The sequence below is a fragment of the Leptodactylus fuscus genome, chromosome 6, assembly GCF_031893055.1.
Source record: "Leptodactylus fuscus isolate aLepFus1 chromosome 6, aLepFus1.hap2, whole genome shotgun sequence".
In the NCBI taxonomy this organism is placed as follows: domain Eukaryota; kingdom Metazoa; phylum Chordata; class Amphibia; order Anura; family Leptodactylidae; genus Leptodactylus; species Leptodactylus fuscus.
Genome location: NC_134270.1, coordinates 113,765,547 through 113,789,873, shown reverse-complemented (window position 1 = coordinate 113,789,873; position 24,327 = coordinate 113,765,547). Strand labels below are relative to the sequence as shown.

The following is a 24,327-nucleotide window of genomic DNA, read 5'->3' as shown; positions in this document are numbered from 1 at the left end:
TTGCTTTGATTCCTGCTTTGCACACTCTTGGCATTCTCTTGATGAGCTTCAAGAGGTAGTCACCGGAAATGGTCTTCCAACAGTCTTTAAGGAGTTCCCAGAGATGCTTAGCACTTGTTGACCCTTTTGCCTTCACTCTGCTACCAGGAGACAAAATCAGGTGAAAAGCTACAGGTAAGGTTTAGCCAAGTGAAACACAATCCTTTGTCATACAGGTGTATACACAAATACCACAAAATCTTATTGTCTTAATATGACCCAATTATATTTCGAATAGAAATAAACAGAGAAAAGAAATGACTGAAGTAAGACTTGCCAGATGCTATCACAGGCTGAAGTCATTTAGATTTAGTAAGCAGAGGGGGAGGCACATGGCACATGGGGGAGGCACATGGCACATTAATCAAAGTCTTGTGCTGGTCTTTATAGGAAGGACACAGAGTATATGAATATATTAACTATTGTGGTGCCAGTATTTAAGGCTGGGGCCCCACATTGCAAAAACGTTGCGTTTTACAGTCCCTGCAAAGGGATTCTGGCTAATCTCATCCACACATTGCAGAAAAAAAATGCATTTCACTACGGGGGGCCTTAGCCTAAAGGTGATTTGTAAGACTTTAACCCCTTCAGAACGCAGCTTTTTTTTTTTTTTCATGGTGTTCATCAAGCAGGATAAATATTATGTTACCTTTGTTGTATGGGTTGTCATCATGCAATGATGGAGAGCATGTATTTTATTTCCATATGATAGAGCATTTTAAAATGGATCTGGTTTATGATGAGAGAGAGCTATCTGTAAATTCGGGCACTGATAGAAAGGTATCACTTGTATGTTGCACCAGCTCCTGAGCCAATGCTATCTCTACGCTGTACAATTAGGACATGGTGCTTTAAAGGGGTTGGCTGCTTTCAGGCCAATATTGAGAGATACATGTTAAGGTTTGCATAATAAAATGTACAATTTTCCAATATACTTTCTGTATCAATTCCTCACAGTTTTCTAGATCTCTGCTTGCTGTCATTCATTCTGATCACCTCTAGTGGATAAAGATCTGGCCATGGTCATGTGATTTACGGTCCATGGTCATGTGATGAGTAGAGATGAGCGAGTACTATTCAAAACTCCCGTTTTGAATAGCACGCACCCATAGGAATGAATGGATGCAGCCGGCATGCTGGGGGTTAAGCAGCTGGCCACTGGCAAAGTCTGCGTGCCGGCTGCTTCCATTCATTCTTATGGGTGTGTGCTATTCGAAACGGCCGTTTCGAATAATACTCGCTCATCTCTAGTGATGAGCACATAGGTGAACAGCTGATTACTAGGCAGATGTCTGATTACTGTGCTGTGACTGTGTACATAACAATATAAATTTGGTATCACTGTGATTGTATTGACCCATAGACTATAGATAACATGTCATTGTGGCTGCATAGTAAATGCAGAAGAGAAAAATAGCTTTTTTTTCGAATTTTCCCCATTCTTTTTTTTTATCATCTGGAATATTAAAACAACATTATGAAATACATTTTATGCCACAAAAAATAAACCCTCATAAGGCTCTGTAATGGTAAAATAAAAAAGTTATGGCTTTTGGAAGGAGGAAGAAGAAATAAGTTCTGGAAAACCCCTTCAGCCTGAGGATCCACGTGGTGGGAACGTAGTTTTTTTGTTGTTGCAGATTCTGCTGCGGTTTTCTGAGCCAAAGTCAAGATAGCACTGAGTAGAAAGTAGAAGTATAAGAGATTTCTATATAGTTCTCATTCCTTTCTCATTCTTGGCTTTGGCTCAAAAAAATGCAGCAAAATCAGTAACAAAAAAAGCTGCGTTTCTGTAATGTGAGGACTAAGCCTCAAAGAGGTGTATACATTTCCAACCATTTCATTTACATATAGTCAGGAGTAAATTCTACTTTTGTGTATATAAAGCACTATGTATGGTTAGATAGCAAACCCCCATTCACTTTCAGGACACTGAGAAAGGACAATAAAACAATTAGTGATAGTAAATTAGCAGACCAGCAATTACTGTGTCCTAGTGTCAGGCAATGACGCCTGCAGATAATCCTGTGTCTGTTCCACTACACGCATAGCATATGCTTCCAATCTATGACATCCCCAGAGAAGAAGCAATAGAGCTGATATACAGATGTGAATCCGGAAAAGCTCCATACACTCGGCCCTATATATCCACTGCTGTATTGTGGCATTATCTACACCTGAACGTGGGTTGACACATCAATGTTCCTCGTACCTTATTATTCAGTCCATCCACATTCACACACTACATACAGATAACCGAGGTTGTCAAGTGAATATAGGCTCAGATTTTTTTACATAATTTATCATGGTGGTTTCATAATCAGTTTTTTTATATAGGAATGCAGGAAAATTCATCATAGACATCACAATGCACTAAACAGTAAATGTCTGTCTGTGGTATGTCATTAGGAAAACCCCTGTACATATGTCCTGTACGGACCTTATAACAGAGAACCAAGAGCCAGAACTGCATCTGCAATTCAGTCAGGCACAAGTCTTTGTATGATATGGATACCTATTAATGTAAATGGCCAACATGTAATGCTACATTTCACATGCCGTGTCAACTGCAGGGGGAATGACTTACACTAGGTTCACATTAGGGTTCGCTTTCCCCAAGCGGACCCGAGGAACAGAAACCTAATCCGCTTAAAAGGCACTTACCTGCGGAAACCCATGGACCTCATAAACTAATGGGGTCCGCCAGGTTTTTGCCTGGTTACTACACAAACGTGCATGCAGGACTTTTCTTTCCACATTTTTTAAGCATATTTGGGGACAGAAACCCTGAATGGAGTATGAGTGCTAGTGTTAACCTAGCCTTACTTGTCACTGGTTTCATGATAAAATCATTTGCTTATCTGGGGTCTCAGAAGTGTTTTGAATGAGTTGGTCCATTTCAGACCACCCATTCCTGTAAGAATGGTCATTTACTGCTGTAACCCACAGTGATCAGCTTTAATTTGTGGGGACCCTGAAAGCAAGAAATGACTCCCCTGCAGTGCCACCTCCGTACAAAGAAAGCATTACATAGTTTCTATTTAAAAAAATATATAGGTGGGACCACCAGAGCGTTATGCGGGATTAATATTTTCACTGCTGTCCACCCTTTGGTTTTCCGCCTATATCCCCAGAAAAACTGCATAGGAGATGGCTTTCTGGTGGTCAGTTTAAAAACCCATTCGTTTGAATGGGTTTTTAAAGCAACCCGCCGGTGTCCGTATGCAGCCTCTCCGCAGTGAAACCATTTTTTTGCATGGACACAAAGTCGGGCATGCAGACCTTGTGTCTGTGCAAAAAAAATGGTTTCACTGCAGAGGAGCCGCATACGGACTCCGGCGGTTTGCTGTAAAGAAAACATTCAAATGAATGGGTTTTTAAACTGACCACCAGAAAACTGTCTCCTATGCAGTTTTTTTCCAGAGATTAAAGGGTGGAAAGAGGTGCAAGAGTGAACGCCCACTAAGGTGTCCTTGTGGCCACTCTCTACTGTGTACAACATGTGATCATCCAGTAAGGATGATCAAAGTTTTATAAAGGCAAACGATGGATATTTTGATAACTTTTTAATATGGTAATAAAGGATGAAAAGCTAACTTGTAAAGTAAATCTATACTGTTGGATGTGGATACTGAATTTGTGGTGTAGCCAACGAATTTCTGGTTTTACATAGTATTGTACACTAGCTTAGCTTACAAAAATAACATGGCATAGACGCTGCCTTACATGTTCAGCCCTGCTTCATTTGGTATACTAGAACAAAGGTACATTCATTTTTATAAATTGTTTCTTGGTTGAGAATACTTTCACGACATTCAAGTATAATAGATATATTAGGGTTGAATTTGGTATTTAATAATTTCTGTAGTTCATTGTGGTAATGTCATAAACCACCAGAACATTGTACCAAATGGCAAACTCAGCTCTACTCTATCTACACTCACCGGCCACTTTATTAGGTACACCTGTCCAACTGCTCGTTAACACTTAATTTCTAATCAGCCAATCACATGGCGGCAACTCAGTGCATTTAGGCATGTAGACATGGTCAAGACAATCTCCTGCAGTTCAAACCGAGCATCAGTATGGGGAAGAAAGGTGATTTGAGTGCCTTTGAACGTGGCATGGTTGTTGGTGCCAGAAGGGCTGGTCTGAGTATTTCAGAAACTGCTGATCTACTGGGATTTTCACGCACAACCATCTCTAGGGTTTACAGAGAATGGTCCGAAAAAGAAAAAACATCCAGTGAGCGGCAGTTCTGTGGGTGGAAATGCGTTGTTGATGCCAGAGGTCAGAGGAGAATGACCAGACTGGTTCGAGCTGATAGAAAGGCAACAGTGACTCAAATAGCCACCCGTTACAACCAAGGTAGCCAGAAGAGCATCTCTGAACGCACAGTATGTCCAACTTTGAGGCAGATGGGCTACAGCAGCAGAAGACCACACCGGGTGCCACTCCTTTCAGCTAAGAACAGGAAACTGAGGCTACAATTTGCACAAGCTCATCGAAATTGGACAATTGAAGATTGGAAAAACGTTGCCTGGTCTGATGAGTCTCGATTTCTGCTGCGACATTCGGATGGTAGGGTCAGAATTTGGCGTCAACAACATGAAAGCATGGATCCATCCTGCCTTGTATCAACGGTTCAGGCTGGTGGTGGTGGTGTCATGGTGTGGGGAATATTTTCTTGGCACTCTTTGGGCCCCTTGGTACCAATTGAGCATCGTTGCAACGCCAAAGCCTACCTGAGTATTGTTGCTGACCATGTCCATCCCTTTATGACCACAATGTACCCAACATCTGATGGCTACTTTCAGCAGGATAATGCGCCATGTCATAAAGCTGGAATCATCTCAGACTGGTTTCTTGAACATGACAATGAGTTCACTGTACTCCAATGGCCTCCACAGTCACCAGATCTCAATCCAATAGAGCATCTTTGGGATGTGGTGGAACGGGAGATTCGCATCATGGATGTGCAGCCGACAAATCTGCGGCAACTGTGTGATGCCATCATGTCAATATGGACCAAAATCTCTGAGGAATGCTTCCAGCACCTTGTTGAATCTATGCCACGAAGAATTGAGGCAGTTCTGAAGGGAAAAGGGGGTCCAACCCGTTACTAGCATAGTGTACCTAATAAAGTGGCCGGTGAGTGTATATCACATACATGGAACCATGAATGCATTCTTTACTATTGAGGTACAGCTGCAAACCAAAGCACTGTGTTGAGTTGAATTCAATCTTATGCAATGCAGATGTTAAAATCAACCAGTAGTGCTGCAAAAAGTCTGAGTGTAGCCCTTACCTAAAGGTGCGACACTTAGGGCTCATACACTGCTGAGCTCTGAACACATGATGCTGGTGAGCTACAGTATATGATCCAGCTAATAGCTGTTTGGCACAGGAGACGTGTGTGTGTGGTGTATGGAGGCTGTATATGTTGTGTGCAGCGCAGTACTTTGCATGTCATTTATCCCTCCATTCAGAGGATAGAAGCGGCGAAGACTTGGTCACTGTCTGTGGTGCTGAAACTGCTCTTAGTCACTGTAGACCAGGAACAGCATCTGGAGACAACTGAGCATCACTTCTAGCCACGTCTCATTTAGAGTACACAGCTCTCTCCAAGCAAACGGGACAGAAGCACAAAGGAAATGGTAAAGATTTCTATTATTTTCATGGATGTAGTGGAGTTGAATTTGTCATGTAGCTGTTTCTATTTGTGGCGATTGTCTAGTTAACATAGCGAGCAGGTTTATCCGCCATCCTATGTAAAATCTCAGAAGTTGTGCCAAATGACAAACTAATCTCTACTTCTTGTACAAAACCAGCACTGTAGATCTGTAGATTTGTGATGGCTTTACTTTCTATTATATTGCTTGTACATTCTTATGGATTTAAGAGGAAGACTGGCTAGTTAGCTAAATCTGTAACCTTGTACAATGAATATGTACATCCATTCATATAGATAGATAAACTCATGCTAGATAGATAGATAGATAGATAGATAGATAGATAGATAGATAGAGAGATAGATAGATAGATAGATAGATAGAGTTATTGAAACTTTTATTGATCTTTGCTTTGAATCTATATCAGCATCTATAGATCTACAAGTCTACTGCATCCAGGTTTCTTTAGATCCACAAGTCTTAAAGGAATATTTATATTTGGAGACAATGAATGGTCCCTTGAGTGAAATGGATTACTGGGGGCTTTACTATTCCTAGAACTCACAATTTATAGTTATAGGGCATCTATTGACATTAATATCTGGTTAGTGTATTTAAGGATTGGCTTTTATGTCTTTATCCTCAAGTTTCAGTTGCCCATCCACCAAACTGGGGTTCTAAAAGAGGGTTATGTAACTAAGAAACCGTTTAATACTCCATGGAGCAGGTTACAAGTTAAATTACTGATAGAATTTACATCTTTACAGAGTTTTTTTGAGATAAAATAGTGATCAAGAAGATGGGTCAACTAAAGAATATTACAGTGGTAGAGACCAGGGCACAATAGACTGCCAATGTATTAATATATGAATAGTAAGATGCCAGATGGACCTCTACAATGTGGGTAACATTATGTTTATGTTTCTGCACAGGGTTCTTGGATTTGATTGACGTTTCCTCCTCTTACTTTACACACTTTTAATCCTCATCCTAATCTCTCAGAAGGACCCTGTAAAGTAGAACCATGGATAACTACACACTAACCCTAGATGGGATGAATGACACCAGAATCAACCAGACACTGGACAATATGCCCCAGAATGCCCTAGAAGTCCAGGTAGTCACCATCTTCCTTGTTCTTCTGATCTGTGGAGTTGGCATAGCCGGAAATATCATGGTGGTGTTAGTAGTCCTAAGGACCAAACACATGATGACCCCAACAAACTGCTACCTGGTTAGCTTAGCTATTGCTGACCTAATTGTTCTACTTGCCGCGGGACTACCCAATATTTCAGAAGTGGTTGCCTCTTGGGTTTATGGCTATGTTGGCTGTCTGGTCATTACCTATCTACAATATCTTGGTATCAACATATCAGCTTGTTCTATTACTGCCTTCACTGTGGAAAGGTACATAGCTATCTGCCATTCCATAAAGGCTCAGTTTATCTGCACTGTATCTAGAGCCAAGAAAATCATAGCCTTTGTGTGGCTCTTCACCTCCATGTACTGTGTCATGTGGTTCTTTCTAGTGGATATCACAGAGGTGAAGTTCACAGATGGAGTTCAAGTTAACTGTGGCTACCGGGTGTCCAGGAACTTGTATACTCCTATATACTTTTTGGACTTCACCATTTTCTATGTAATACCTCTGATTCTGGCTACGGTTCTTTATGGCTTGATAGCACGGATCTTGTTTATGAACCCATTACCTTCTAACCCTCAGGATCTGAGCAGAATGAGCTCCAAACATCATGGGAAGCCCTATAATTCCATTAAGCTTTCATGCAAAGGCAACAAAAATACAATGAGTTCCCGAAAGCAAGTGAGTAGAATTTTATTGATCAATTACATATTCACTGAAGAGGTTTCAATGCCCATTGATGGCCAAAGATTGGTAGCAATGATTATACAGGGGTATAATTTTTTTTATAGGTTATAAAATCCATTTCCAACTGGGTTTATTGATTTTGTTTCAGTAGATGGGTACCATCATCTATGATGGTACACATGGTCCCCACAGTGAAGAAGAGCTGCAAAGAGCATCCCACTTTTTGCAGGACCTGGCATGGTACACACATAGCTCATTGATTTCAATGGGAGTTGTTATACTTAATTTCTTCTTTTAGGCCACTGCAGGGAAATTCAACGTCTGATTCCTTTCGGTTATACTGTAGTTTATTTTTAGTGGATACTTTTATCAAAAGTTGAAAGTTTCTTTAACTTAAACTTAGTGGAATAAATTTCCTCAACTACTGAAATGTGGAAAGTGGTTGAAGAGGACCTTCAAGATGACCTATGGTCTCTGGGAACAATGTATAGACAACATCCAGACTGTCAAAAGTACACACAAGACAGGAGGAACGCCCACTCTTTATATAATGAGAACATCTAGAGATCTTCAGGTTACTGGCCAGCCTTATAGTATGTTTTCTTTTCTGTTGGCGATTCGTCTGGATATTTATAATTCATAATAACATTTGTCCCCATCCTATCATATCCATTCATAGAGCGGTATGACCTTACTTGTGTCCCACACAGCAATATCCATAATGTAGATTAAACATGTGATCTACCACAACAACAAAAATAATAGAAACGTTACAAAGCACCAAACAAATGTAATCAAATCCAGTCAGGAGGACTGGTTACATATTATAGTACAGTCGTAATGATCTATATTCAACAGGAGATGACATCTGCCAAAGGAGACGCTCCACCAGAAACAGCTTCATAAATAATACGAAAAGAAATTGTTTTTGCTTTTCGGGTCATATAGGTAATGATTCCTAAAAGTGTGCGGATAACTTCAAGTGGAGAATTAGATAACTGCAGAAGATAACTGGTTGCTCATATTTTGGTCAACAGCTATCTCCTCAAGTTATATCTCTTGTCCTCCAATAGTTCAGTCAACAGCTATCCGTCCCAACTTCCTTTGGTCAACAGCTTTTTCACTGACTTTCTCATGAACAGGCCACTCTTGGCATTTACTATCAGTGGACAATCTGGTGGCCCCAAACATGTTGGACTGGTAGAGGATCCTGATGATCTTGGTGTTAGCCACTCATGTAAATCTCATGTGTCTTGTAATTTCATGAGCAGAAATCTGGTGCGGGAGCAGAGATCTGCCTCCTCCCCTGATGTATTACCCATGAATTACACACAGCACCCATAATCCTTTATGCTCTAACTAATAACGTTTCAGTAGCTTTTAGAAGCACTGGCTTTTTCTTTTTCTTTTCCGCATGTTGCAAATTGAGACGTGAATTAAGAGACAATCCTAAGAAAAGCAGGAGCAAGGTGATGCACATTTCACTTTCATTTCTGCTCTTTCTGCTTTTGTGCTAAATTTATAACTTATTTCTTATCTACAGGTAAGGGGATAAATGGTAGATCATTAGAGGTCCAACCTCTGATACACTCCCTGATTATGAGAATAGTGGTCCCTAGTAACCCCCCCCCCCATCTGAATGGAACAGCAGCTCTATTCAGCTCAAAGAGATTATTTTATTTTGCTAACTTACATAGCACCATCATATTCCGCAGCGCTTTACAGACATTATCAGTCACTGTCTTATATAGGGCTCACAATCTACATTTCCTATCAGTATGCCCTTGGAGTGTGGGAGGAAACCAGAGTACGAATATAACATTCTGTACAAGGAAATGGAGACACCCATTCATGTTTATCTATCTCTCCCTTCACTGTGACCACAAGTGTTGGGTAGGGAACCACTCTTTTTGAGATGGAGTTGGGACCTGCCTCTATTGGATATGGCTATAAATATACAACTGGGAATACCCCTTTAAAAGGTTGGTCTGTTTAAGTAAATCCCATATGTGCTAGAAGACTCTCCAAAAATAAGCAGATCTCAACCCAGGATGAGTGTCAGCACCTCCCTCGGCGCAATTATAAAAAAAAAAAAAATAGTGTAGACAACCCCTTTAACTTATCCATCTTTCGCTAGTCAGTCCTGACTTTGTTTTGATGAATAATTGTATTCTCCATAATGTAACAATTCTGGAGCACATTTTGTTACAACTCAGTGTTGTATATCCCTCTGTTATTCTTCCTAGAAATGTAGTCATGTGGGTTTATATACAACTAGAAAGCCAACAGTGCACTGAATTCAGGACTGGAGAACCCAGGACTGGAGATATCGGTGCCGTTACCGATCTCTGCCCACTGAACACCTCCTTCTGACATTACCTGTCATTAGCTCTGTATTGTCAGAGGGGGCGTTCCTTACCATCCAGCAATGATGCTAAGCTGTGAAGAACACCAATCAGTACTAGTCTATAGGGAATCTTAGTTCCAAATGGTGGGTGACCATCTTATAGATGGTCCAATGGACAGTTTAGTGGGGAGTTTGTGGTGAACTCTTTTGGACAGAGGAAAACTGTAATGGGTTACAAAGAACATAAGTGATATGTGTACAGTATAGGTCAATTATATGAAAACAATTCCAGAATTGTGAACTGGAAAAAAGATAATCACAATTCTAATAATGTTCACAAGCATTAAAAAATATCAATGATCTATCAAATATTTTTATGGACAGTGGAAAAAGTTCCCTCTCCCAAACTTTATGGACTGTCCAGAAATGTACAGACATTTGGCAACCATGCTTATGAGGTATCATGATTGTCTCTTATAAAGGTAATATGGATGACACTATTATTTAAGTATTGGGTACTGTATAGTGGGAGGGCCCATTATGAAGTAATTTGGCATGCTGTAGGTGGCATCATTATACAGGAACTACAACAGTGCTGAGTGGAATTGTGGTGCCACAATACTATACGTGGGTGCAGCATTATATAGTGTGGGGAATCACTCAGGTAGATGCTTGTAGCAGTGCAAGAAACAGGGACACAGACACTGGATTGCACACAAGTTCAGGCTTTGTAGGTTTGGTCTGGTAAGGTCAGCTCTGTCAGTGTGTTGTCACACTCCTAGTCTTCACACACAGACTAATGTCAGCCCTGGATTACCCAGCTGACCTCCCTGGTGTGGGTCTTACCATACACCTTTTAGGTGCCTGGCTTAAATATACCTGTCCTTCCAGACCACACCCTTCACTCTCTCACATACCCCCCTCAGTTCTGACCCCTTGGGGCGAACTCCAGCCACCAAACAATAAGTTCGGGACAAGGCATCCGCATTGCCTTGCAGTTTCCAGGCTCTGTGCTCCACTGTGAACCTAAAGTTCTGAAGTGACAAGAACCACCTAGTCACCCTGGCATTCTTGTCGTTGGTCCTGCTCATCCTAGTGAGGGGTGAGTGGTTGTTCACCAGTTGGAACTGCCTTCCAAGCAGGAAATAATACCTCAGGGCCTCTAATGCCCATTTTATGGCCAGGCACTCTTTCTCCACTATGCTGTGGTTCTTTTCTGCTGGCGTGAGTTTCCAGCTCAGGTAAGTGACTGGATGCTCTTCTCCATTCACCTCCTGAAACAGGACAGCTCCCAGACCTACATTTGATGCGTCTGTCTGGACCACAAACTCTCTGCTGAAGTTGGGCGTAATGAGGACAGGAGATCCACACAGGGCCACCTTTAGTGCCTGAAAAGCACTTTTTGCCTGTTCATTCCACTGCACCATAACGGATCTTTTACCCTTTAGAAGGTCCGTCAGGGGTTCAGATACCGTGGCAAATTTGGGTATAAACTGCCTGTAATTCCCAAGTATGCCCAGGAATGACCTAACTTGTTCTGGTGCTCAGAGGTCGAAGCCACTCCCAGATAGCATCGACCTTGTTGACCTGGGGTTTGATTATACCACGGCCGATCACATACCCCAAATAGCGTGTCTCCTCCATCCCCAATGCACACTTTTTGGGGTTGGCAGTCAGGCTGGCTGCTCTCAAAGAATCCACTACAGCTTGCACCTTGGCCAAATGACTCTCCCAGTCATTGCTGAAAATATTGATGTCATCCAGATATGCCGAGGCGTATTTTCTATGAGGTTTCAACACTATGTCCATTAACCGTTGGAATGTGGCTGGGGACCCATGGAGCCCGAATGGTAACACAACATAATAAAAAAGTTCCTCAGGGGTGATAAAGGCAGTCTTTTCTTTGGCACTATCTGTCAGGGGTACCTGCCAGTATCCATTAGTGAGATCAAGCGTAGAGAAGTACCGGCCCTCCCAGCCTCTCAGTAAGTTTGTTTACCCGTGGCATAGGGTACGCATTAAACTTAGACACCTCGTTTAGCTTTCTGGCTGCATATTGCAGCATTTTTATTGGCCGGGGGTATATCATGAGGTTAAAGTGTTTTGTGAAACATGTCTAGAATGTCAGTTGCATGCCCCCATGGTACATTTTCAAAGCGACCTGGTACCTCTGCCCGCTATTGAGGTGCCCTTTTAAAGAACTGCCATGGACTTGGTAGGGTTGGCCTTTTGCTGAGCAGCCAGCAATATGGACATATGCTTGGCCAAAAGTCGGTTGGTCTCTTGTTGCACTGCAATTGCCTATGTATGTCTCTACTGCTGATTAGCCAGTATCAGCTGTTTCACAATCTCCTCCATAGCTGTGGCTTTCTATTTCAGCTTGTGTATGTCACACTACACTTATGCCCACATCCGAAGCACCATATGTGGCGAATTGCTCACGTAGATGCTTGTAGCAGTGCAGGAAACAGGGACACAGACACTGGGTTGCACACAAGTTCAGGCTTTATTCACTCGCTGTGCAGTCACTGCTTTGGCAAAGGCACAAATAAACAAATACAAAAACCTTCTCGGCTGAGAACTAACTAAACATAGGACAACGTTAAAAGTATTACATACTGTAGTTAATTAGTTACATAGTAGATTAGGTTGCATAAAGACATCAGTCCATCAAGTTCAACCTATAACCCTACAATCCCCCTAGGGGCACATCACATTTAGTCATGTCTGATAATATAGATAGCATGCGTTCTAATTCTCTGCAAATTTCTTCAATTTTATTATCATTTGAATGTAAATATTTCTTATAGACTGCTTCATATATTAGCACTCTATGTTATCAGCCAGAGCTATATGGCTGAACGTCTATACATTGGAATAGCTAGATGGGAAAAGCCCTATGCATTGAAATAATTTCTCTCCCCACCCCCTTCTTATAAATGTGAATATTTTTGTGGCTCTTATATATAAGCAGTTGAAGTTTTAGCTTTTGAGATTATTTAAAGGACCGACGTCAGGGAACAGACAAGTGTTCACTGGGGATAAATCAAGAATGTTACTACTATCTGCCATACTGTGAGAACAGGCTGAATTAAGTAGAGTTTTTTTTTTTCCAGGCAGGCTGCCAGATGCACGACTTATTTGATATGTCGCAGAAGTAGGCACATTAGGAGCTCATTCCTGAATCTCTCTTTGTGTATTGTAGCTGAATACAATAATAGATAAGGCAATCCTCATCTAGTGTTTGCACACAGTAGAAGGGTTTGCTAGAAGCTTTAAAATATTGTGGTCAGATAGTGTCAGACTGGGGCTCCTTGAGCTAAAATATTCTGATGGCTCACCCTCCATCTTCCCTATGAAATAGACCTTAATAGTCTGTAAATTTCGTTGAATTCTGTTGGACTTGTGAATTCCATTTTGATTGCTTTAGAACCTGGGCCAATGGGAGGATCATCTGCTACTTTGGTGGGCTTGTCTGAATCTGGGGTATATATATATATATATATATGTATATATATATATATATATATATATATATGTACAAACACCAAAAATATAAAACTTCAAATAAATACAAAATTATCCTACATGGGAAAAAATTCAAAATACCCAAAACACCCTTTTTTGCCAATTAATGTCTTCCAAAAAAGATTAAAAAAAAAAAAAAAAAAAGCTATAAAAACATCATACAAGTACAACTTGCATGACAAAAATGATCTCTTACATAGCTCTATATAGAGAATATAGAAAAAGTTATGGATGTATGAATATGGAAGTGTATAGTTTTTATGTTTTAATACCTATAAGAAAACTATTAAAAGAATTCTAAGTGAATGTGGTAGCTCTGTGCTCTTATTGAAAAAAAAAAAAACCATCTTCCCATTGCAGAGAATGTTAAAGGGTGTTATTAAAAAGTACATTTTTTCCTGAAAAACAGAGCCCCTCATATGGCTTAAACATAATAAATAGATGAGATAAAAAAGGGGTTAAAAGGAGAGGCCTCCATTTGGGACCTTCAATAATCAGCTATTAAGAAAATCTATAAAGAGATCCCAGAACCAGAAGTGAAATACCTTATTTCCCCTGTAGAGGCGCTTCAGGAAAATGACTTCAGAGGTCATTAAAAAGGACCTTTCACCTCCTGGGGCACATGCGATATAATACACTGCTAGAAAGCTGACAGTGCGCTTAATTCAGTGCACTATCGGCTTTCAAGTTCTGTGCCCCCGGTGAAGAGCTATCAGTGCCGGTACCGTAGCTCTTCACTGTCAGAAGGGCATTTCTGACAGTCAGTAAGGAATGCCCTTCCTTACAGCAGAGTCTTTTGTGCTGTACTGTGAGAGAAGTGAGGAACGTCTCCCTCCCCTCCTGATAGTACTCATCCATAGACTAGTACTGGGGGGGAGTTCCTCACTGCTCAGCGTCATCGCTGGATGATAAGCGACGCCCCCTCTCACAGTACAGCGCTATAGACGCTGCTGTGGAGGATGTTCCTGACTGACTGTCAGAAAAGCACTTCTGACTGTGAAAAGCTATTGTACCGGCATGATAGCTCTTCACCGGGGGCACAGAACATGAAAGCCGATAATACGTTGAATTCAGCGCACTGTCAGCTTTCTAGCGGTATATAAAACTGCATGTGCCCCAGGAGGTGAAAGGTCCTCTTTAAAGATGATCTTGGCATTCTAGGCTTCTCTTTGCTTCGCTTGTGCCTATGACCAGATCTCTTAAATTTCATACACATGTAAGAAAACTTAGGAGTAGGGTTGAGCCGATCTTGAGATTTCAGGATCGATTTTAATATCCGATTTCCGATCATTTTCCAGCCGATCCTGATCGCGATTGTGAAATTTGCTCGAATGCCGATCAGAATTCGATCTTTTCCGATCCTGATCGCTCAACCCTAGTCAATGCTTCTCTATGGGAAAAGTCACTTTTAGGATTGAGCAGATCTTGAGATAACCTCCGATCTCGATCCCACTGGAAAAGATCAGGATCGGAATTCCGATCGCGATTGTGAAATTTACTCGATCGCTGTTCGGAATCCGATCTTTTCCAATCCCAATCGCTCAACTCTACTTAGGAGCTGAAAATAAAGAGGCATTTGAGGAGGACATTTTCAAGCCCCTGACTCCCGTGACTTTCCCTAGGTGATTAGGCTTTGTTAATGAGAACAATGAGTGGGGTGTCCGAATAAGCCACAGAATCTGCAGCAAGATTGAGCAGATACTTATTTCAATGACCTGCTTTGATATCTGTCTCCCAATGAAAACAATAGGAGGCAGAATCAGGATGGAATCTGGCGCCACTATGGGGGCGGAATGAGACCCCAAATCAGTGCCAGATTTCACTATGGGAACATAATAACCTAATAATCTGATTATCACTTCTCGGCCTCCTGCAATAAGCTGACATCTTCTATTCTTGTCTTCAGGCCATAACTATCTCTGGTAATAATTGTTCCCTGCTTTATAATTTCCATAAGTAGCAGATCTGGATCAGTCACTCGTGGTCGGCGTCTTCACAAACCTTGTTATAGTAAGTGGATTGATTGTTTCTGAGGAAATGATGTTGAGGAGTAAAGCGATTTCCTTTGGGGTGTAATGTTTCTCATTTATTCCTGAGTAAATAGAAATCTCCATTTAATATATCTTAATATATCTGTCTTCTGGAAACTCGGGTGACATCTAATGTGCTGTTCTTACACATATCTCTCAATATTTAAATCCACAATAGCACAGAAATGCCCTCAAAATTACACAAACCCCTTCTTATGTTAATATGACCTGTCCATACTTCTTTGTAGCCCAGTTCGGCTAACAGCCCCTAAAACACATGCGCGCTGGGTGCTATCCATTACTATTTTCACTGAGGTTGTCACCCTAAATTGCCATGTAGGATTCTAATAAAGCTGAAATTTTGCTGGACTTTCTTGTAAAGTGGACCTTGAAGAAGTAGGGTTTAGGTCCATTCAGTTTCTGACAGTTTGGGGCATTCCTGTTTGGGAAAGGGATGAGGCTTAAAATGTCGCCTGATTTGGGATTCAGAAGATGGTAAGAATTCACACAGATGTAGCAGAGCTGAATTATTCCTTGTACATCTCAGGGCCCCTTCACACGGCGTAAGCGCGCCGCTCATTTAGACACGTATACACGTGACCGAGCGCGGCGCTTCAAAACAGAGCCCATTGATTTCAATGGGAAGCGCGCGTATATTGGCATATACGCGCACTTCCTATTGAAATCAATGGGCTCTGTTTTGAAGCACCGCGCTCGGACAAGTGTATACATGTCTAAATGAACGGCGCGCTTACACCGTGTGAAGGGGCCCTCATAGTTACACTGTGTGGTCTTCAGTAATACGGGTAAATGGTTGATACATTTAGCCCGGCTACATAGACTGATTTGCTAACTTATCGAGTTATTACATTTTCTTTTGACTCTGGGAAAGCTGGGTGACTGATGATATTTTACAAAAACACTTTAAATTCCCCCTCCCACAATGTCTATATAACAGTCAGAAATGATTCAGAGATTTGATAGATTCCACAATGGTTCTTTATGCTTTTTACATGACTGCTTGGTATATTTAGAAATGTCAGCACTGCAGGGAAAATAGAAAGATGTGCCTGCAATTTTCCATGAAAAAAAAAAAAATCATCTGCCATTTGTAAAGTAACTGGAATGTGCGGCCATCATCACAAAATAACATTTCAGCCCTTCCTTAGAATACGACATGTGTGTCAGGCCAACCACTTATCCCACCTTGCTGTGTTCTTCTAACCAAATGTCAGTGGAATTGAATGTGCTACGAACAGGTGGGGGGCTCATATACAGCACATAGAAATTACATTTTGTAGCTTATTGATGGGCAGCTGTCCATATTTGACAGTTATGGTTTTATACGTAGATGTCATTTATTAATGTTTTTACATGTTGGTGCAAAAAATGTTTTAAAATATTATATATTTATATCAATGTTGTTTTTTTTACATTGTGCAGTAGTTTTAGGAAAGACGACATAGCTTTAGGGTGGAGGAGGCTCACATAGACTGGCAGATTTTCTATAACTTATTTCAGAAACAAGATATTCCATATCTACATAGCTTATAGATTCAGTTTTTCTAGAAGTAGCACTAGATTTTTTTTTTGTTCTGACACACAGATTGCCTTCAGATGTGCCAAATTTATTATGACACTTATAAAACACCAATCTTAATAAATCTGCCCCAAAGTGCCTCAAATTTATATGTAGATTATGGAATTCTATAAGTCAGTCTTAATAAAGGCCCCAATTGGCGCACCGAAAGAGTGATTTATGAAGAGGCATGAGTTATAATAAATATATTGGAATTGTTGCACATTTCCTGCAAGAAAGGGCCCCAAACGTGTGCCACAATACCGTATGTGCCCTCTATGCCAGCAAACTGATGTAGTGGGATTGATAAATTTCCCCTTTGTATATACATTATACATTACCTTACTTTTTCTAGTGTAATCCTGAGTTACAATCTATGTTGTACTCCAGAGCTACTCTATTCTACAATTGGTGTCACTGGGGCAGATTCACTAAGAATCAGCGCCACTTTTCTGGCATTAAAAAGTTGCAAACCATAGGTTTCATCTTTTTAATGCCATTTGCGACAAAACTAGTTGTAAGTCATATTTTAATGCCACTCTCGACCACTTTGCTCAAGGAGGGCGGGGTCTGTGGGGCCATCGGTGTAAATGACAACAGGTATAGATTTCTGCTAAGGTTCATGGCCTGGCTGACACATCCAATTCACGTAATCAAGCAAATTAACCAATGTCGCAAGGATCATCAAGACCGCATATAGTCTTGGTAAATCTGCCCCACTGTGTACATACATTACTTATGTTGTAGAACCCTATGTTACTTCATGTACTGTATTATTCTCTATACCTGTATTATAATGCTGGTAGAGTCACTGTGTACATATATTACATAACTTATCTTGTAATAATCTTGAGTTACAGCCTCTGTTATATTCTAGATCTGTACTCACTATTCTGCTACTAGAGTCATTGTGCACATACATTATGTAGAAGAGAACTGAACTTTACTGGACTTGTATGTACAATGAAAGACAAAGTTTGGCGAACAACATGTTACAGCATGGACTGTAATGACTTTAGTTACCCAAAGTAACACTCCAGTCCTCACAGGAGATACATCCATCCACACTCACAACCTCAGCTCTCCAATGCTTCATGATGCACAAGGCTGATTCCTTGGATGATATGGAGCAGACGGGGGCAACATACAGCTGGACCGCCGTACTTCAGAGCTGAACTCTGCGTATAAAATATTACTTATACAGTACTGTTCCTAAATTACAGTCTGCATTATGCTCCACATCCCCACCTTATGTTATTCACAGTCAGCAAGCTTAATTTTAGACTCGATATCTGAGAAGAGAGTGGTGCAATTTTTTTTTCTACAAACACATTACTCTGTAGTGTCTGGTTTAAAAAACTTACACCACCCCAACACATTTGTATCAGGTCTTTGTTTGCTTTATGTATTTGTATTAGAATATACAGTAATAATGACCTCCTCACATATCTCTCCTAAACTCTATTAATTTCAGATGTGTAATAAGGAGACATCAGGCATGACAGGATAGATATGAATGTCAGGCCTTATGCTATTTGTATTGCATTGCTGCCCTTATGTTCCTATAGCTGATTTTATTGTAGGCAAATCATAATGTACACATCCAGTAAGAGATACTATTGTTTGCACTTTCTAATTGGTGACATGGTCTTCTATGTGCTACATAGGGAACTGTATTTCGTCATTATAATACTGTCTTCATAGTGATGAATGAGACAACATTGACTCTATAGCCTATAGCTCAGCCCCGTGACACCCCTTGTCGATACTATTACGGCTAATAGTTTGAGAGATTTCCTAGTAACTGATTATTGGATACTGGGGCATTAGGGCATTTTGTTTCTCCTTCATGCATTAGTAGGCCAAGTTCAAGCATTTCCTAAGTGGGCCCTCACCCACACATTATTTAATGCCCACTTAGGTAGCCGCCACATAATGCCCCCATCCTTTCAGTCACCATTGATATATAGTACATACAAAAAAAAAAAAGTTGTACCTAACATACTTAACCCTATCCCCAAGGATCTGCCTGCGGGCTCAGGCTGTAAAAATGGCTGTAATGACCACATATCCCTGCATCAGACAGTAAGAACTGAAGCCTGAATGGTGGAGCATAGAGCAGATAGCACTATTTCCATCATTGCATTCAACTCAGTTTGCTTCCTGAAATGTGGGACTGTCCCACTCAATCCAATTTTGCTGAGGGGCTGTAATTATGTCTGCAGCTTGTAGCTTGGTCCTGGTGAGCAGGCTCCCTTGCATCGCACCTCGTAATCTTCCCATGCACCAATTGCTTAATCAGAAATTGACTCTTAGAAGTTCCAACTCCAGGGTTTCATTTCACTCTGGTCATCCGTCTTAGATCATGAATAAGACAATGGTGTGCTTATGGACCAGGACAAGGCTAGTAATGGTGATACATGCTGTACAGTGTTATAGCTGAGTACATTAGTGGTGGTAGGAGGTATCTTCATGTTAATATGGGACCCACTCATAAGAGGATTTTCCTAAACCATTGGGTGAAGCACTTTCTGGAGACACCAGAGACACAAGGGAATCCTAATCCCTCTCGCCTCCACCTTTCTCTTCTTGTCTTCCAGCATCACACAGCTGTTGATGAATCTCCTTCCTATTTGCACAATATTATGTAACTACAATTAAGAAGCTCCCAGCGCAGACCGCATCATGTGATCTGAGACTTGGACTGAATCTCATGAATAAATTGCATTTGTTTTGAGGCAGCTGTGTGGTTACTGTTCTTAGACTTTCATCTCAACCTCCTTAATGTGGAACTGTAAAATAATAAGCAGATTGTATAATCTAAGCCTCGTTCACTTCTGTGTCTCAGTTTACTAAAGTGGAGTGATCACATGAATATGGAGATAATCATTTGATTTGTCATATTCATTGTGTCCCTTTGGCTAAACAAAGGGATGACAGGTTTCATTTGGGCCCATGGTTTCCCAAGTCAGTGTCTGGTAGCTTAACCATATCCTGTTGAATTTTGGACTAAACAGTCAAGGCAGTGGAGCTGGTTGGCCGAACTTCCACTCCTCTATTTTTACACAGCTCAGCTCTGACTCCTGCTCCGACTTCTTCATTGACTCCGACTCAATCATAAATGGCTGATAACCGTGGTCAATCAGAAGCAGTAAAAATCCTCAAATTCTATAAAAAACTTGAAATAGTGAATGAATTCCTATGAAAGTAAATATGTAACAAATTACGCTTCTAATAAAAATGACTAGAGATGAGCGAGTAGTATTCGACGGTATTCTAAATACTCGTACTCGATCGAACACTACTAGCTGTTCGAAGTTAAGATTCGATGCAGAACCAGCATTGATTGGCAGAATGCTATACATTGCCAATCAACGCTGGTTCTTCTCTTACCTTTAGAAGTCTTCTCCCTGCGCAGCGTCCTCGCGTCCTCTTCCGGCGCTGCATTCACTCTGCTTAGGCATCGGGCCTGGGCAGAGCCGACTGCGCACGTCCGCGCTACAAGAAAATGGCCGCTTACACTGTAAGCGGCCATTTTCTTGTAGCGCGGGCATGCGCAGTCAGCTCTGCCTAGGCCCGATGCCTAGCAGAGTAAATTCAAGGCCGGAAGAGGACGTGGGGATGCTGCGCAGGGAGAAGAATCCAGCCTGACCCTCACTCATAGACTTGGTAAGTAGAATTTGATCGAATGTTGCGTACCCCTGAAATGAGCATTTCCCCCCATAGACTATAATGGGGTTCAAAACCCGTTCGAACAGTGTGCAGCTGTTCGAATCGGATTTCAAACCTCGAACATTTTAGTGTTCTCTCATCTCTAAAAATGACTAATAAGACAAATTTTATTTTAAGCCAGAGTTTGAGTCAGTAACTTTTTTCCGACTCTACTTCCACCTAAACTAGGTCTCAACTCTTGACGATGACAGAAGCTCTACTTACTATGTGACTACCTTATTCTCCTTATCTCCAGTTCTGAGACCATCCAGAAGCCCTTATAAATGTAGTAGAATTACATTCATAACATGTTATTTGCATCTTTTCAGAGAACTGTTGATAAACCCTTGTCTACTAGAAAAGTCATTTTTATTTTTAACCCCTATTACTTAGAGCACTTCCAAATATGTATATAATACTGTCAGGGTCTGGGGTTGCTAGGTGGGGTGGCATAGACATACAAGTCCAGTTTCTTTTAGTCCAAAACAAAGATAGAGTTTATTTTCACTCAAAAAGGTAGTGCCGCAACAAAAGGAAACAATACAAAAATAAATTCCTGCCCAGCTAAGGCTCTAACTAAACATAGAATAGGTTACCTCACCTAGAATAACAGAAATCCAAAAAGCCAGTAGAATCACTTAGGACACAGATCCAAAAATATGACCTCTCTGTTTGCTCTCCAGCCAAGCTCTGCCAAAGTGTTGCTGCTGGAGCAACTTCTTAAGCCTCCTTGACGAGGAGACTCTCTGCAGATGAGTCGCTGCCGAATCATCCCCAAAGTGTGGACTGGAGGGGGGTGGAATGACAGGTCCCACTACCAATCCTACCTGTCATTCCTAAAAATCCAGCCCAGTACTGAGCATTTACCAAAATTCTCAGCAGACGAAAGTTGTCTGCTGAGAACAAACATTCTTGGAGTTTTCGCATCTCACCCACCTGAGTAGTCTGGGTGAGATGTACACCCCCTCCATTACCTGACCAGCCATCGGCTTACAATACCCATTGGTAAATATTAACTTAGCCCAAGGACACTGCCCATAATCTGCTGATCATCAGAGAAGTAGGCCTGGATAGGAGTTATACAATATGGACATTTCAATGAAAACTGTATAATACTTATATTTCCCTGTGCACACATTACAGGTGGACTTTGGGGATCCTAGCAGAACTAAGCCCTGTGCCTATTTTATAGAGAGGGCCCCATATAATAGAAAGAGGTTGTCCAAAGTGGACAATCATTTTACATAGCAAGTTCATTTGGATTTAAGTTTACTGATTTTAGGGTTAAATACACTGATGATAACACATTGTTATATCACATATGATGTTGGTCTGAAGTTCATAATAGGCCCGTCTTAATATACATTCAAGCAGGAAGTTCAGATCATGACTTTAACCTTATTATGGCCCATGGTAACATACAGTTAAAGGTAACGCCCTCGCTACCTAATTGAAACCCATCAAAGTTACTCCGGCAAAGAGAATTCAATTTCTGTTTAACATCATTTTTCATTTCCAACATAATCACATTAATTGCTTTGAAGCTGAAATAGCTGAACATACGTCAACACATTTTATGGAAGGAATCGTGCGGAAACAATGTAGAACTCGCAGGTAGGCACGCTATACTGCAGTTAGGAAGAGGCAGGTGCTGTATCTCAGCTCATAGAGACACAAACCAAAGACTTGTGCCTTTCCAGCTCGCCTTATTAAAATGGCTCCATACATTTGAATTTATTTTGAAAACGTATTTTTTCAGGAGTACACACAGTATTTTCTCATGGACATAAATACACATGTGTATTAGACACAAGAGTGCTTGCTATTCACATACATTGGCCTTTAGTGTAGCATCTTGAGTTTTCAATATCAGTGCCAGTCACATTGCTCCATTTCAATACCAGTCTCAGCATCTCATACCAGTACCAGACCCATAACAATTCCGAGTCCATAGTTTCAATTCAGTACTAGCATCAGTGTCCAATAACATTATAACCAGAGGGCTCCATATAAGTACTAGCCTTGTTGTCCCATAATAATACCAATGTGTCCCATTTCAGTTCCAGCCTCACTGCTCCAAAACAAGACCAGTCACTAGTCTACCATGCTCTATGACAAAAAAACAAGCACTTGCCTAAAAGTTGTTTGGTTTTTAACACTGCTAGTAACATGGCCTATGGAAGTGCTTGTCACTTGCCTATAACTTTTTATTTTGAAGGCCTCTAAACTGCCAATATTATACCCAGAGCATGAAAAAACTGGGACGTGTCACTAAAAAAAAAAACATGTACAAGATGCATCTGAATGATAACCCTTCTCAAAAGAGAATAGGCTCCCAACAATCCCCAGACTACTGGACCAAAAGGTACCAAGCAGCCTAAGGGCCCCTTCACACGGCTGAAATGCACGCGTTTTTTGCACGTATTTTTACGCGTGTAAAAATGAAAACGTCGCGTTTACGTGACGTTTTAATAGACGGCGCGTAAACGCGGCGTTTTCTGTGCATCTTTTGACCGCGTAAACACGACGTTTTCAATTTTACACGCGTAAAAAAATGTGCAAAAAACGTGCACGTTTCAGCCGTGTGAAGGGGCCCTAAGGCTACAACTGCCTCCTGCCGGTGCACGGAGGCTACTTGCTTGGTTTTCTCAAGGGCTGCCACCCCAAGAGTTCTCCCAGTGCCTGCAACTATGTCCACCTCCACAAAAGTAGAGGTGAACCAAAAACTCAGGGAGTAGGGAACCTGATGGCCACACCATCCTACCCCTATATGACAGGAGAGACCCAAAAGGGTTATCTGCACCCCTTCATCCTAAAACTAGACACACAGTGATAAAAGGTGACAAAACAGTGATCACATACAAAAAATAATAAATAAGTGGATAGAGTGCCAGTCAAAGTCCAGTCTATGCACTGGATCTATAAAAATTACTCATGCTGGCAAGACCAGGCATAAGGGTGGGTGCTCTGAAAGTGTAAAAAGTGCAGTGTAATGTGCCGTCACTCAGTGAGCTCCCACCCCCAGTGAGTCAGGCACCCTGTGAGCCACCTTATTGCCAGGGCACATGTACTTAGAAGCCTTCAAAGCACTTCCTGGCAAAATTGCCTTGATCCCCATGGATCGTCAATCCCTGATGTTGTTTGCTGCCCTGTTCTGTTGGTTCCCTACAGTGGGCACCACACCCACGGGCAGAGCCATTTACTAGCCAGTACTTGCAAAGCAGTTAATCCAATAAGTGGTTCTCTGTTCCTACCTCCCCAGCTTTCTTGCCAAGTCCCACCAGTAGAGCTTGTCCTACCCCCTGGATAGGAGCCTGTGCTCACTGGTTCTGATAAGAACAGATACTACACTTGATCTTATCCAAAAGATCAAGAAACAGTAAACAGAAAGTACTTACCTTTCTTATAGTGCAAGTCTCTTGTGGCCTCCTTCCAATTGATGCTTGCCTACTTCTTTAAAGGCTGCAGCGACAATTGCCAGTCTCTTCTGGACTGTCACTAAGCAGTAATAGATCTTTTCCTTTATTGAATTATATATATGTATTGTGATGGTGACCAGTAAGAAACCCCTGTATAGTGTAGACAGGTCATAG

At 41.3% G+C, this 24,327-nt stretch overlaps 1 protein-coding gene across 1 annotated transcript in view; it reads left to right on the top strand.

Annotated features, from left to right (window-relative positions):
- Positions 1 to 5,533: 5,533 nt before the first annotated feature.
- The window catches only part of LOC142208521 (thyrotropin-releasing hormone receptor-like), an 88,260-nt gene continuing 69,466 nt past the window's right edge, over positions 5,534 to 24,327 (top strand). Inside the window, exons 1-2 of the mRNA XM_075277089.1 lie at positions 5,534 to 5,696; positions 6,644 to 7,533. Of these exons, the coding sequence (XP_075133190.1) occupies positions 6,736 to 7,533 (798 nt within the window). The 5' untranslated portion in view covers positions 5,534 to 5,696; positions 6,644 to 6,735. The remainder of the gene's footprint in view (positions 5,697 to 6,643; positions 7,534 to 24,327) is intronic.